The sequence below is a fragment of the Bos grunniens genome, chromosome 27, assembly GCF_055505025.1.
Source record: "Bos grunniens cultivar Pamir isolate PY7600 chromosome 27, Bosgru_T2T1.0, whole genome shotgun sequence".
NCBI classification, from domain to species: domain Eukaryota; kingdom Metazoa; phylum Chordata; class Mammalia; order Artiodactyla; family Bovidae; genus Bos; species Bos grunniens.
In genome coordinates, this window is record NC_141191.1 from 15,390,640 (window position 1) to 15,406,267 (window position 15,628).

The 15,628-nt window shown below is 39.6% G+C and overlaps 1 protein-coding gene across 17 annotated transcripts in view; it reads left to right on the forward strand.

Annotated features, from left to right (window-relative positions):
- TENM3 (teneurin transmembrane protein 3) overlaps positions 1 to 15,628 on the forward strand; it is a 2,452,009-nt gene that overhangs the window by 2,367,895 nt on the left and 68,486 nt on the right. For all 17 annotated transcript variants that reach the window (XM_086379882.1, XM_086379881.1, XM_086379885.1 and 14 more), the window contains 5 exons: positions 3,208 to 3,424; positions 4,435 to 4,554; positions 5,379 to 5,640; positions 9,469 to 9,736; positions 11,007 to 11,150. In XM_086379882.1, coding sequence (XP_086236008.1) covers positions 3,208 to 3,424; positions 4,435 to 4,554; positions 5,379 to 5,640; positions 9,469 to 9,736; positions 11,007 to 11,150 — 1,011 coding nt within the window. The remainder of the gene's footprint in view (positions 1 to 3,207; positions 3,425 to 4,434; positions 4,555 to 5,378; positions 5,641 to 9,468; positions 9,737 to 11,006; positions 11,151 to 15,628) is intronic.

Here is a 15,628-nt window from a genome sequence, read left to right on the forward strand (position 1 = left end):
GCTATAATAAAGAAACTATAAGATCTGCTTATCAGAAATTCAGACTCATACATTTTCATGTGTATAAAAATTACGGTGTCAAAAAGTTAAAATAGTCATGCAAAAGAGTTCAGCATCATACATTTAATTCTAATACTTATTAAGCTCTTTTTTTCAACTATATGGGAAATAGTGAAATTTTTAGTTAATGTCTCTGGATAAGCTACATCTCTTTCAGTTTTAAGTGACAGAAAAGCCAGCCCAAACAGGCTTAAGAAAGAAGGCAGCACTTTGACTTCTAGAACTGAAAAGCCCAGGTCAGGTCAGTTCAGTTCAGTTCAGTCGCTCAGTCGTATCTGAGTCTTTGCGACCCCATGAAGCCCAGGTCAGATGCAGCTTATTGCAAAAGCCCCAAAGATGTCACTGTGACGTTTTAGTTTTTTCTCTCCAGCTCTTCACTTTGACTCTTCTGGGAAGGCTCCTTTCTGAGACAGGTTCTAATGTAGTGGCAGCCAGGGAGCTGGGATAACCCTAACCTCACAGCCTGACAGCTCCAAGCCTGGAGGGATGAGGGTGGGGAGGGATGGCTTTTTAGATAGTTCCTGAAGTTCAGTCCAGTTTGACAGATTAGGTCCCATGTCCATTTCTGAACCAAACACAAAGGGAGATAAGCACATAAACCAAAAGTTGAGGAGGACTGGCTGTCCAAATGAAAATTCAGAGTAGCTCCAAAGAAAGGAGAATGAGTGTTAGGAGAAACCACAGGTGTTCACAACATTCTTTTTCAGGTGGGTAAAATGATTGAAGGACACTGAGCCAGGCCACTCATCTGTTTCTTACCTTATCTGTGTTGTTGTTGACCTACTTATAGACTGGGCAATATGATTCAACTTAGTCTGTTTTATTTTGTCTCAGTTTGCTTTCAGATAATGAATGGGCAAGCGTATGTTCTATTAATAAGAGTAGCCTAAAGCAAAAAAGAAAAAAAAACCTAGTGTATTTTTTTTTAATAAACGTTTTCAAAACACCTGTGTAAATAAAACATTGGTCAACCAGATATTTTCAGCTGAGTTTGCCATAATAAAGTCACGCTGAGACCTGAAACTTAGGTTTTAAGATTTTCTAATGATTTTGTCCCGGAGAAGGCAATGGCACCCCACTCCAGTACTCTTGCCTGGAAAATCCCATGGACGGAGAAGCCTGGTGGGCTGCAGTCCATGGGGTCACTAAGAGTCGGACACGACTGAGCGACTTCACTTTCACTTTTCACTTTCCTGCATTGGAGAAGGAAATGGCAACCCACTCCAGTGTTCTTGCCTAGAGAATCCCAGGGACGGGGGAGCCTGGTGGGCTGCCGTCTGTGGGGTCTCACAGAGTCGGAAACGACTGAAGCGACTTAGCAGCAGCAGCAGCAATTATTTTGTCCATTCTCCCAATGGTGATTAAAGTCTGCAGAAACTGTTTTTATTAATCTGTACTGAGAAATGTAGTAGCCAAACAGATCAAAATTCACATATCAACTGGTCACTGAAAAATGACCTTAAAGAATAATGTCATGAAACCATTATCCTAACACTCTTATCTGCTAATGGGATGGTTTATATGTTTCAAACAAAATTCTTACATGGCCCATTGAATATAGTTTCCTTTTGATGTTCCTGGAGAAGGCTCGGGAAGATTCTAACCTTTATTCTTTTTATGTCACCAACACCTCTAGGTCAATTTTGAGTGATAGATTTCTTATCATTTTCAATATTATAGCTTATTTACATTACCCATATTTTTATTAACATCTTCATTTTACAGGAGGCATATTAATAGAGCTCAGGTTCCAGTTTAAATTTTGAGAAATGACTTAATTATATTTGAAATATACTTTACCATCCTTGGGCTTCCATGGTGGCTCAGACAGTAAAGAATCTACCTGCAATGCAAGAGACCCAGGTTCGATCCCTGGGTCAGGAAGATCCCCTGGAAAAGGAAATGGCTACCACTCCCGTAATTCTTGCCTGGAGAATCCCCATGGACAGAAGAGTCTGGCAGGATACAGTCCATGGGGTCACCAAGAGTAGGGTACAACTGAGCAACTAATGTTTACCGTCCTTGGGAAAATGGTTTCCTTGAAAGGTGACTGGCTCATCTCATCTATTATATGTTAATTTGTATTAGTATTTCACAGACTTCCATTTTCGGACCTTTTCCCAAATTTTAGGTGGGAGAACAGCCAGTCAGTGGAGCGGTCTGCACACACACAGTATTATCAGTCAGTGGCGTGGTCTGCACACACACAGTATTAGTCAGTGGAGCGCTCTGCACACACCCAGTATTATCAGTCAGTGGAGTGGTCTGCACACCCAGTATTATCAGTCAGTGGAGCGGTCTACACACACAGTATTGTCGGTCAGTGGAACTGTCTGCACACCCAGTATTATCAGTCGATGGAATGGTTTGCATACACACAGTATTATCAGCCAGTGGAGTGGTTTGCACACACACAGTATTATCAGTCGATGGAATGGTTTGCACACACCCAGTATTATCAGCCAGTGGAGTGGTTTGCACACACACAGTATTATCAGTCGATGGAATGGTTTGCACACACACAGTATTATCAGTCGATGGAATGGTTTGCACACACACAGTAGTTGTCAGTCAGTGGAGCGCTCTACACACACAGTAGTTGTCCAAGTGCACCGTATTCTGGCGCGGTTAGTGGCACCTTAAAACAATTACAACAGTAACACCAGAGTTCACTGATCACCATCACAAATACAATAATAATGCAAAAGTGGAAAATCACAAGAATTACCAGAATGTAACAGAGACACAAAGTGAGCAGATGCTGTTTGAAAAAATGGCACCAATAGACTTGCTCCATGCAGTGTTGCCACAAACCTCTGATTTGTTAAAAAAGAAAAACCTCAACATCTGCCAAGGGCAATAAAATGAGATCTGCCTGTAATACATTGTTCTAAACAGTCATTTATTTTTTATTCAGAACCAACATTATATAATTCTTTTCAGTCATCTCCATTGCAAACATTTACTGTCTATGAAAGCAACTGTAGCTATTGTATTTGATTTCAAAAAGGATGCCAGAAATTACTGTTAGATAGGAGGAACAAATAGTTGAATGTGAAAAAAAATAGCCAGTCAACAAACAAAACTTATTCTGCATCATGGCCGAAAAAGAGGAATTTTCTAACTGGTTTACATCTCTCTCTACAGATGGACTTATTGACTGCATGGATCCTGATTGCTGTTTACAGAGTTCCTGCCAAAATCAGCCTTACTGTCGGGGACTGCCTGACCCCCAAGATATCATTAGCCAAAGCTTACAGTCACCATCTCAGCAAGCTGCCAAATCCTTCTATGACCGCATCAGTTTTCTCATAGGATCTGATAGCACCCACGTCATACCTGGAGAAAGTCCTTTCAATAAGAGGTTAATACACTTTTCCTTACATAGATTCGTAATGATATTATCAACAGTTATAAGCCCTTAATATAAAATGCTGATGACTGCAAATTTGAGGAAAGTGCCTTTTTTAAAATGTAGTTTTTCATCGTTCGGCACATCCTTCACCAAACTTCATGTTTCAAGCATTTTTGACACAGTTCACATACTTTGTCAATTTCAGTACCGGAAGCATAACAGGACATCCCATTAAGGAGTCAATAAATCCTCATTTAACTGGTTGATTTTCTTAGCACAGTTGGAAGTGTTTCAAAAGAAGCAGTGAAAAGACCCCAAAAGGCAAAAGAGGAGTGCACTTTTTTTTAAGCTGAGCTCACTAAATAATATAAATTATGAATTAATGTAATGGAACTGCTAACAGCATGGCAGTAAGATTGCATGAGCTGTTGGCCTGGTGCTTTGCAGAGCAGTAATGACTTGAAAATAAACCAGTAAGTGAAAGCAGGTGTCTTGTGTCTCACTGAGCAAAAGAAGATGATTTACACCAGAACTCCTGGGTCTGCAGCAATTTAACAGCATTAATGCAGTTAGACCCTGCAGTTGATTAAAAGTTGTTGCACAAATGTTCCTCATTGCCCCCTTAAATCTTGTACTTCTCGGTCCCTGCGGGTTTCCGGATTGCCTTGGAATTAATTGGAAAGTATACTTTCCTTCATGCAAGCACCAGATATATGACTTACGAAAAAACGCACAGTTTATAATTTAAAAAATTCATCTCTAAATTATTGGTCTTGATAACTCTCCAAAACCCAGATTGCAGTGAATTAAAACCTAGGGTAAACACCAGGTATTTCAAGAATGTGGATTGCAGTGAATTATAAGGAACACCGTCTTGGGAGTATTTCCAGTCTGGTTTTTGTGAATACAAGTGCCTTATGATACTGTTATTTTATCCTTGGGTTGAATTATCTCTACATCATGATAATGTTTGTCTGAGGAGATAAATGTTCAGTTTAATTCTTCTACTTTTCTCACAGCCTAGCGTCCGTCATCAGAGGCCAAGTGCTGACTGCTGATGGAACTCCACTTATTGGAGTAAATGTCTCATTTTTCCGTTATCCAGAATACGGATATACTATTACCCGCCAGGACGGAATGTAAGTTAGTTCCAGCACCCTATATTTCTTCGAAGTATTTTAAGTATAAAGAGTATAAAGACTAGGCTTTTTTTTTTTAATTACCAGGCATGATGCTTTAATGTCCCTTTTAGTCTGAAAATGCAACAACCTTTAGATCAGAGATCTGTGACAGTATGTGGTGGCAAAAATTTAAAGTTATATATTCATGTAGGTTTTAAAAGTTGATCTCATTTTCTAAGGCATAATAAAAGTATTATGGTTTTATAGGAGAATGTTCTTTCTTTGTCTCAGAAGATTCATTTTGAAAAAAAATTTTTGTAATTTTTGGTCACATCCCACAGCACATAGGACCTTTGTTCCCAGACCAGAGATTGAACAAGTTCCCCCCTGCATTGGAAGGCAGAGTCTTAACCACTGAACCGCCAGGGAAGCCCCCATGTTGAAATATTTGAGAGTGAGACTTTGTAGTTCGGATGGTTCTAGAAAAGGAGTGGATAGATAAAGCAAGCTTGTACAAATGTTAGTAAGTTAGTTAATCTAGGTTAAGGATATATGCGTGAGTTGCAGTAAACTCCAAGAATTGGTGATGGACAGGGAAGCCTGGCATGCTGCAGTCCATGGGATCACAAAGAGTTGGACACGACTGAGCGACTGAACTGAACTGAAGGATATATGGATGGTCACTGTATAATTCTTTTAATATTCTCATAGATTTTAAACTATTTCATGTAAAAGTTGAGAGAAAAAGGTCTTTCTTATAAAGCATATTGATTTAAGGAGGCGAGTGTTGAGAGTTACACAAGATCCAGGTAATTCACTAAATATGTCTTGTGTTTTCCTAGGTTTGACTTGGTGGCAAATGGCGGAGCTTCTCTGACGTTGGTGTTTGAACGATCCCCGTTCCTCACCCAGTATCACACTGTGTGGATTCCATGGAATGTCTTTTATGTGATGGATACCCTTGTCATGAAGAAAGAAGAAAACGACATTCCCAGCTGTGATCTGAGTGGCTTTGTGAGGCCCAATCCTATCATCGTGTCCTCGCCTTTATCCACCTTTTTTAGATCATCTCCTGAAGACAGTCCCATTATTCCTGAGACACAGGTAGGCTATTCTAGCCGGCAGTGCTTTGCAGCAAACCATTTTCAGATCACGTGGTTTCCAAAGAATTTTTTTTAAAGGATTACAGAATTTCAGTGCTAGCCTAAGTAATCCTCTGGAATGACATGTAGAATGTGGGGTGTGTATGTGTGTATGTAGTACATAAGAGTTATTATATTAGGATATCTATTTCTTAAAGATCTGTTCAAAATACTTCTTCTTCAAGATTCATCTGTGTCTATTTATTAGCTGTAGCCAGATGGGAAAACAGCTTTAAGTGCAACAGCTAGTAATGTCTTTGCTCATTGATTCATTCATTGGAAAAGGCTTTTAGTGCCTGCCATGTATCTGACCTCCTAACTGACATTATACCAAGTGCTACTGTACGTGGTCATTATTCTCAATGTTTTACTGTTTAATTATTATTGTAAGCAGAAGATACGTTAGAACAGATGAATCTCCATAAAAAATGTTCATTGATTTTCTCACAATATTTTTAAAACATGGTATCATGTCTTAAACCCTAATAATATAGGGTTAATGATATAGTTCATAAAGCCATATTTTTCACAGGGAAAAAATTATATAAGTTTTAAACCATGTTTGCACTATTCATTTTTGTCTGCTGAAATATCAGGGGATTGTTTTCCTTCCTGTATGTTTCCAATTAGAAATAACTTTCAGATCTTAAAGGCAGGACATTAAGTACAGCGATAATGGACTTCATATATAAACAGCTGAGTAAAAACATGTGGTCTTTAAAATACAACAGCACTGAACAGCTTGGCCGCGTTTATTCTTCAAATATTTATTGAAATCCCTGTTCTGCACCAGGCGCTCTTATAAAGAAACAAAGCAGTATACCAATCAGATGAAGTACCTGCTTCCAAGAAGTTTGCCAATTTACACAGAGAGACTGAAAACAAACAAATATATGTCAAGTTGTGAATAAGACTTAATTAAAATAATAAAGCAGGGTAAAGTGGATGGAATTGCAGTTTTATATAGCATGGTCCCAGAAGATCTCTTTGATGAGATTACACTTCAGCAGAAACTTTGAGAAGAGAAAGAATAAACCTGGAAAATAGAAGGTCATTCCAAGCAGAGCAAAGAGCAAGTTCAAAAGCCCCACGGGAAGAACAGGCTTCCCTGGCGGCTCAGTGTAAACAATCTGCCTGCAGTGCGGGAGACATGGGTTTGATCCCTGGGCTGGGAAGATCCAATATCCGAGGAAATGCCGACCCACTTCTGTGTTCTTGCCTGAGAAATCCCATGGACAGAGTAGCCTAGCAGGCTTTGTAGTCCATGGGGTCCAGAAAGAGTCAGATACAGCTTAGCAACTGAACAAACAGAAGGGGAAGAACAAAAACTGGGCCTGTTCACAGAACGGCAGAGAAGCTGGCAGGTGTGGCTGAAATGAAGGAGATGATGTCTCAGATCACTGAAGACCATGGCGAGGATGAGGACTTTTCCTGTGATCACTGAGTAATTGGAAGCTGTGAGAGGATTTTAGGCAGACCAAGTACAGTTTCTTATTTGCTTCTTTAAAAGATCGTTGCAGTTGCTGTGCTGAGAATATTCTATTTAGGGCAAGGGTTGAAACAAAGAGACCAGTCAGAAGGCAGTCTCAGTAGTAGGAGAAATGATGGTGTCTTGGATAAAGGTGATTGGGGGTAAGAAGCGGTAAGAACCATACAATCAGCTTAATGGTTGGTTTTTCCACTCTGGCTTGATTCGCTTTTCCACTAGTGCAAAATAGTTGGTCAAATTAAATTACCTTGGAGAAACACGTTTTAATGAGTTAAATTACAGATTATTTGTTCCAGTGAAGTAAGCTAATGATGACAAAGACAGAAATCAGTTATTAAAATTAGGAATAACATATTTTGAAATAGAGATATTAACTCCTGGGAGGTCACAGTATATATTCATGAAGGTATCTATAGGAAACCTATCAAATTTATGTGAAATTATTTTGAAAATAAATTAAGAGGAAATAAATGATACGCTTTAAGTTATAATCACTTACATTTTCAGGGCCATCCAAGTCACAGAATCTGTTTTTCAAACTAAGGCACCAGTGTTGCACCCCCAATGATACGGAACAGTGAGTTCTGTTAAGATGATTCACCCTGAACCAAAGGGTCCTACTTAAGTTATTAACATTTGTATGACAGACATACATCATTCCTGTTTCATGTGAGAGGAGTTGGGAGGAAGAGAAACACTACTGAACCCTGAATCGCTATTTTAAGACTTTTCCAACACAAAAAGGTAGTCCTTTAAGTCTGAGTAATGAATAGTCCTTGGAGAAGGAAATGGTAACCCACTCCAGTGTTCTTGCCTGGAGAATCCCAGGGACGGGGGAGCCTGGTCGGCTGTCTATGGGGTCGCACAGAGTCGGACGCGACTGAAGCGACTTAGCAGCAGCAGCAGCAGCAATGAATATTCCTAGCACAATCTAAGGAAACCTTTGAGAATGCTATTTAATTCTTAGTAGAGAAGGTGATAAGCTCCTGGGGTGTATTCTTAAGCGTAGATAGCCTTGTGCATTACACAAGAGGTAGTAAGCCCAAGTGAAAGTGAAAGTGTTGGTCTCTCAGTCATGTCTGACTCTTTGCGACCCTGTGGACTGTACCCCACCAGGCTCCTCTGTCCATGGGATTTTCTAGGCAAGAATGCTGGAGTGGATAGCCATTCCCTTCTCCAGGGGATCTTCCTGACCCAGGAATCAAACCCGGGTCTCCTGCATTATAGATGGATTCTTCACCATCTGAGCCACCAGGGAAGCCTGACCCTAAGAAGAGCTATTATTATTAACCAAACTAATAGGAGCACTATTAGCAAGTAGAATCTGAATTATTTGGATTTATTTTATATACAACATAGCATAGATTTTTTTCAAAATACTGAAATCCTGTTTCGGCATAATGTATTTTTGCATATGTCAGGATAAATTTATTGGTATTCATTGAGCAAGTCACACTGATGGGTACATTGTGGGGTTAGGAATATGATTTTTAAAATTTGTAACAGATAATTTTTAGGCAGGTAATTATATTAACTCTTTACATTCATTTCAATTCAAGCAGTGTATATCGAGCGTCTTTTGCAGACATTCAACATACGTTAATTGTTCTCTGGGGGGAAATTTATGCAACTTGAAAATATTAGTTCATGTACCATCATATCAAAAATCAGCGATGAGTCCAAGCTCAACGTTTAACTAATTATGGGAGTGTGCTGTTGTTATATTACCTTCCAACATGAATATGGAGTTTGCTACAGTTTATCCCAAGTGAATTGGTCTGTTTTGTTACCATTCCTGTCTTTCTGGGCTGTGACCAGTCAGTTGATGAGGCTGTAGATGTAGCTTTAACCCCGAAATGAGCCAGCTGGCGTGGGCCAGATCTTTGGCCTGGGCCATATTTCTGTGCTGAGCGAACCATCTTACAAACGTCTGCTCTAATTCTCCAGGGCAACGGGGGTGAAAGATGGGTTAGTGAGAATCCACGGTGACTATAAACTAACAAGGCAGTGCATGTCAGCCTGATGGAGCAGTCACAAAATTTCCTGTATTAGAAGTAACACCTGAACTGTGATTAATTCAAGATAAATGACAGGATGCTTTTAGGAGGAGAAAAATTGAGCTGGCAGCAGCGTTATTTTTAATTATTGAATAAGATAACATCTCAAATGCATCTTTGTGGATCGTGACTCTTTAGGATCTTATCTTATTGTTAATTGCTTTGCTGCATTCTTTTCAATGTATTTTACCTAATAGTCATACGTGATCCCCGTTTGCAACTTCTGCTTTCTTTTGAAACCTAGGTCCTCCATGAAGAAACCACAATTCCAGGAACAGACTTGAAACTTTCCTACCTGAGTTCCAGGGCTGCCGGGTATAAGTCAGTACTTAAGATCACCATGACCCAGTCTGTTATCCCATTTAATTTAATGAAGGTGCATCTGATGGTGGCTGTCGTAGGAAGACTCTTTCAAAAGTGGTTTCCTGCATCACCGAACTTGGCCTATACGTTTATATGGGATAAAACAGATGCATATAATCAAAAGGTCTATGGTCTGTCTGAAGCTGTTGGTAAGTCCCTTGTAAATGTATTATATTCAGCACCAAAAACACTGTCTTGAACTCAGAATTAACATGAAATTCATTACAATCCAAGGAAATCCGTGGATAAGCAGAGAGGATGCCAGTAAGGTTGCCTAGAAAGGTTGTAAATGGTTGGTTTAGATCTACCATAAGAAAAAGGAATGTGATTCCATATGATGAATGTGAAATTTCAGGTTTTCATATCCTTTTTTTCATGTTTTTCTTCCTCATCATGTCCCTTCCTTTTTTCATTTTCTTCTTTCCTTTATAATTTTATCTCAATTTTCATTAACCTTTTTTACATTTTCAGTATCTAACAACATGTAGTTTCAAGTCATAATGATATTTTAACATGACATCAGACAACATTTATGTCCAAAAATTATTTCAGCTCTTCTGACTGGAAGGACCAGTCACTTCAGCAGGATGATATTCATGAACCATCAAACCAGTTGTTTCGCCGCATGAGGGGACAATGCAATCAGAGTTTGATCTGTTGAGATATGCATACTGTGGCTCCAGGCTCAGGCTCAGAATACCAAAAACGAAAGGAAAACATGTTACCTGAAAATACAGTAGGCATTTTATCTTGAAATTAATATGTAATTTGGACTGGAATTTGTTCAGATCAGATAATTGCCTCTTCTCCCTTCACTTTGTTCTAAATTTTAAAATCCATGCTTCATTGTGAACTCTGAAGTTTTCCTTTTGAGACTTGTTCCTATTAATCTGCTGCTAATTTTATTGTTTATTCCTGATAAGAGCATGTGAATATAATGTTGTAACCTGGCTATCTTTGTTTGCTCTATTAAATCTTACTTAGCATAAATATTTTCCATAGCTTAATACTCCTGGAGACTAAGCATCTCTGATTATTCAGATAGTAAATAGTGCTTTTTGTTGTTATTGTCTGATCACATTTGGGGCTGATTTATCAATCTAACTAATGACTTCCCCAGTTGCTCAACCTAAGCTTCATTTTGTACTATGGACCCTTTGTGAAAAAGTGGTGTAGGGAAAAATACTAGTTTTCTATTAAGTCAATACAAAAATAATATTTGGAGATCATTTTTTTTTTCAAAAACCACCTTTTATATGATCAAATCTTCTCATATAAAAAATAGACTCTGTTCACAAATAAGTGGAAATATGGTCTCCAGAGCACATCTGTGAAAAAAGCAGTTTTATCAAGATAATAAAATAAATTGCATTTCTGCCTGTGGCTGGGAAGATGAACCATGATTTGTTCTGATTCCAGTGTCAGTGGGATACGAATATGAGTCGTGTTTGGACCTGACTCTGTGGGAGAAGAGGACTGCCATTTTGCAAGGCTACGAACTGGATGCTTCCAATATGGGCGGTTGGACATTAAATAAGCATCATGTGTTGGATGTTCAGAATGGTAAGAGCTTGTCCACAGATAGTTAATATCATTCACTTTCAAACCAGTTAAATTGGAGCAACATTTTATCCCATGCATGCTATAGGATCAGAATTAGCAGGGGGACAAAAAGTATATTTTTAAAGACTTCAAGGAATTCCCTGGTGGTCCAGAGGTTTAGACTCCATGCTTCCACTGCAGGGGACATGGGTTTGATCCCTGGTTGGGAAACCAAGTTCCCACATGCCACATTGTATGACCAAAATCATAAATAGATTAAAGACTATAAAAGCTTAAAATGGAAACTGTGTAATAAACTTGACAGTGTTCATGGTCTCATCACCAACATAGTTTTCCTAGAAAGTACTTGAGTTGATCCAGAGTGCTTTAGGTAGGTTTATGAAAAATGGAGGGAGGGGGATTTTTTAAGTAAAGAAAAAACTAAAATTCCAAGTGGCTTTACAAAAATATTTCTGCTGCTGCTGCCGCTAAGTTGCTTCAGTCGTGTCCAACTCTGTGCAACCCCAGAGATGGCAGCCCACCAGGCTCCCCCGTCCCTGGGATTCTCCAGGCAAGAACACTGGAGTGGGTTGCCATTTCCTTCTCCAATGCATGAAAGTGAAAAGTGAAAGTGAAGTCGCTCAGTCATGTCTGACTCTTCGTGACCCCATGGGCTGCAGCCTACCAGGCTCCTCCGTCCATGGGATTTTCCAGGCAAGAGTACTGGAGTGGGGTGCCATTGCTCTAATAGATCTTAATCTTTAAAAAAGTAGCCCGTTCTCACCATCTAGAATTTTTTAAGTTCTTCTTAGATTGCATTTGAGGGAAAGAAAAACTTTTCCCACTCAAACTGGATTACATATACTGTTTTTTGACTTTACAAATATTAGGAAAAAATACTCTGGAAAAAGGAAAGCAAGAATTAAAGAGTATTACTTGTTGTAGATCTGATAGATAAATATGCTCTGAGAAACACATGTCAGATCTCATAAACCAAGAGGTAAATTACTTGCAAAATGTGACCAACTTCATGTCATAAAGAACATTAATTATGTTAAACAAATTATGTTGAGTTTGCTGTATTACCAACATTTACCCACATCCTGGCTAGCTTCCCTGGTAGCTCAGCTGGTAAAGAATCCACCTGCAATGCAGGAGACCTGGGTTTGACCCCTGGGTTGGGAAGATCCCCTGGAGAAGGGAAAGGCTACCCACTCCAGTATTCTGACCTGAAGAATTCTATAGACAGCATAGTCCATGGGGTTGCAGAGTCAGACACAACTGAGCAACTATCACTTTTACTTTCTTTGGCTACATCTCAGATAATATACAAGTACATTCCCATAGAGAGAGGAGCCTGGTGGGCTACAGTCCATGGGGTTGCAAAGTCAGACACAACTTAGCAACTCAACAACTTTGCTAGAAAGGCAGAACCTTAAGGTAACTTGCTCTAAAATAAGAGATACCAAGGGAACATTTCATGCAAAGATAGGCACAGTAAAGGACAGAAATGGTATGGACCTAACAGAAGCAGAAGACATTAAGAAGAGATGGCATGAATACACAGAAGAACTTAATGACCATACAAAAAAGATCTTAATGACCCAGATAACCACGATGGTGTGATCACTCACCTAGAGCCATACATCCTGGAATGCGAAGTCAAGTGGGCTTTAGGAAGCATCACTACGAACAATGCTAGTGGAGGTGATGGAATTCCAGTTGAGCTATTTCAAATCCTAAAAGATGATGCTGTGAAAGTGCTGCACTCAATATGCCAGCAAATTTGGAAAATTCAGCAGTGGCCATGGGACGTGGAAAAGGTCAGTTTTCATTCCAATCCCAAAGAAAGGCAATGCCGAAGAATATTCAAACTACTGCACAATTGCACTCATCTCATCCAAGCAAAGTTGTGCTCAAAATTCTCCAAGCCAGGCTTCAACAGAATGTGAACCAAGAACTTCCAGATGTCCAAGCTGGATTTAGAAAAGACAGAGGAACCAGATATCAAGTTGCCAACATCCACTGGATCATAGAAAAAGCAAGAGAGTTCCAGAAAAACATCTGCTTCATCTACTATGCCAAAACCTTTGACTGTGTAGATCACAACAAACTGTGGAAAATGCTTAGAGATGGGAATATCAGACCACCTGACCTGCCTCCTGAGAAATCTGTATGCAGGTCAAAAAGTAACAGTTAGATCCAGACATGGAACAGTGGACTGGTTCCAAATTAGGAAAGGAGTAAGTCAAGGCTGTCTATTGTAACCCTGCTTATTTAACTTAAATGCTCAGTTCAGTTCAGTTCAGTCACTCAGTCATGTATGACTCTTTGCGACCCCATGGACAGCAGCACACCAGGCTTCCCTGTCCATCACCAACTCCTGGAGTTTACTCAAACTCATATCCATTGAGTCAGATGTATGCACAGTACATCATGAGAAATGCTGGGCTGAGTGAAGCACAAGCTGGAATCAAGATTGCCAGGAGAAATACCAGTCACTTCAGACATGCAGATGACACCACTCTTATGGCAGAAAGCGAAGAAGAACTAAAGAGCCTCTTGATGAAAGTGAAAGAGGAGAGTGAAAAAGCTGGATTAAAATTCAACATTCAAAAACCAAAGATCATGGCATCTGGTCCCATCTTGATGGCAAATAGGTGGGGAAACAATGGAAACGGTGATATTGGGTTCCAAAATCACTGCAGATGGTGGCTGTAGCCATGTAATTAAAAGACACTTGCTTCTTGGAAGAAAAGCTAAGACCAACCTAGTCAGCATATTAAAAAGCAGAGACAGCACTTTGCCAACAAAGGTCCGTATAGTCAAAGCTATGGTTTTTCCAATAGTCATGTATGGAGGTGAGAGTTGGACCATAAAGAAAGCTAAGCATCGAAAAACTGATGCTTTTGAACTATGGTGTTGGAGAAGACTCTTGAGAGTCCCTTGGACTGCAAGGAGATCAAACCAGTTAATCCTAAAGGAAATCAATCCTGAATATTCATTGGAAGACTGATGCTGAAGCTGAAGCTCCAATACTTTGGCCATCTGATATTAAGAACTGACTCATTGCAAAAGACCCCGATGCTGGGAAAGATTGAAGGCAAGAGGAGAAGGGGATGACAGAGGATGAGATGGCTGGATGGCATTATGGACTTCATGGACATGAGTTTGAACAAGCTCCCAGAGTTGGTGATGGACAGGGAAGTCTGGCATATGCTGCAGTCCATGAGGTCTCAAAGAGTAAGACACGACTGAGCAACTGAACTGAACTGAAATTAAGTCTTACCATGCTAGTAACTCTCTGCTCTTCTCTTACAAACAGCCAAAGAAGGAGATTTCACGGTCTTGTCAAAATTAGCTTTTGTCTTAGCAGAAGTTTTCAGAGGTACAGAATGTTGAGTCAAGCATCCAGTACAACTAAATAAATATTTAACTATGATTGATGGGTACTTTTTCTAATTAATGTTGCTTTGATACTGGTTCTTTTTGTTTTGAAAAAAATGTTCATTGGAGTTGAAGAGGATACATTTTAAACTTCTAAATCCAGGACTTGAACATTCTCTTCTCCAGAAGAGAATTGAATGCGTTAATCAATAGTAATAAAAAGATTGTCCCACATGTCCTGTCTGATCATTAGCAGTGTCTAAAGCAGTGGTGGTTTCCGCCTCTGATGTTAGCCACACGAGGCTTAGCCTCAGTCTTTTAAAATGCAAAGCCTTGTGCCAGCCATGCCAGTGGCCGCTCTTGATTAAATTCTCTACAGTTGTGACTTCCCTGGTGATCCAGCAGTTAAGACTGTGCTGCCAATGCAGAGAATGTGGGTTCAGTCCCTGTTGGGGAACTAAGATCCCACATGCCACATGGCATGGCCAAAAAATTGAAATAAATAAAGGATACATTTTGATAGTCTCTCCAGTTATATTTCACATGGTTTGACATATTGCTGTATTCCTCCTGTTGCTGTGAAAGTCGCTCAGTCGTGTCTGATTCTTTGCAACTCCATGGACTGTAGCCCACCAGGCTCCTGTCGATGGGATTCTCTAGGCAAGACTGCTGGAGTGGGTACCCATCCCCTTCTCAAGGGGACCTTCCCAACCCAGGGATCGAACCCAGGTCTCCTGCATTGCAGGACAGATTCTTCACCACCTGAGCCACCAGGGAAGGTTCCAGAAGATCTTTATAAACAAACCCAGAGAAAAACCTCCACGTGTTTTCATTATTATGAGATTTTAGGGTAAAGTTCATAACCAGTTAGCCACAAGATTTCACCCAAGAAATTATGAACCAGTAAAAAGACTACAAGCCAAAAACTTCAGGAAAAGCCATATGTATGATATTCAGCACTCAGTGTAATATTCAGGAAGAATAAGAAACTCATAAATGTTCTGTGTGTGGATACATTTAATAAAAATACACACACACATTCTTCCAGAGAATAATAGATGGTTAAATTTTATTAAAATAACAGATCAGATGTAAAAATTGACCCCAAATTC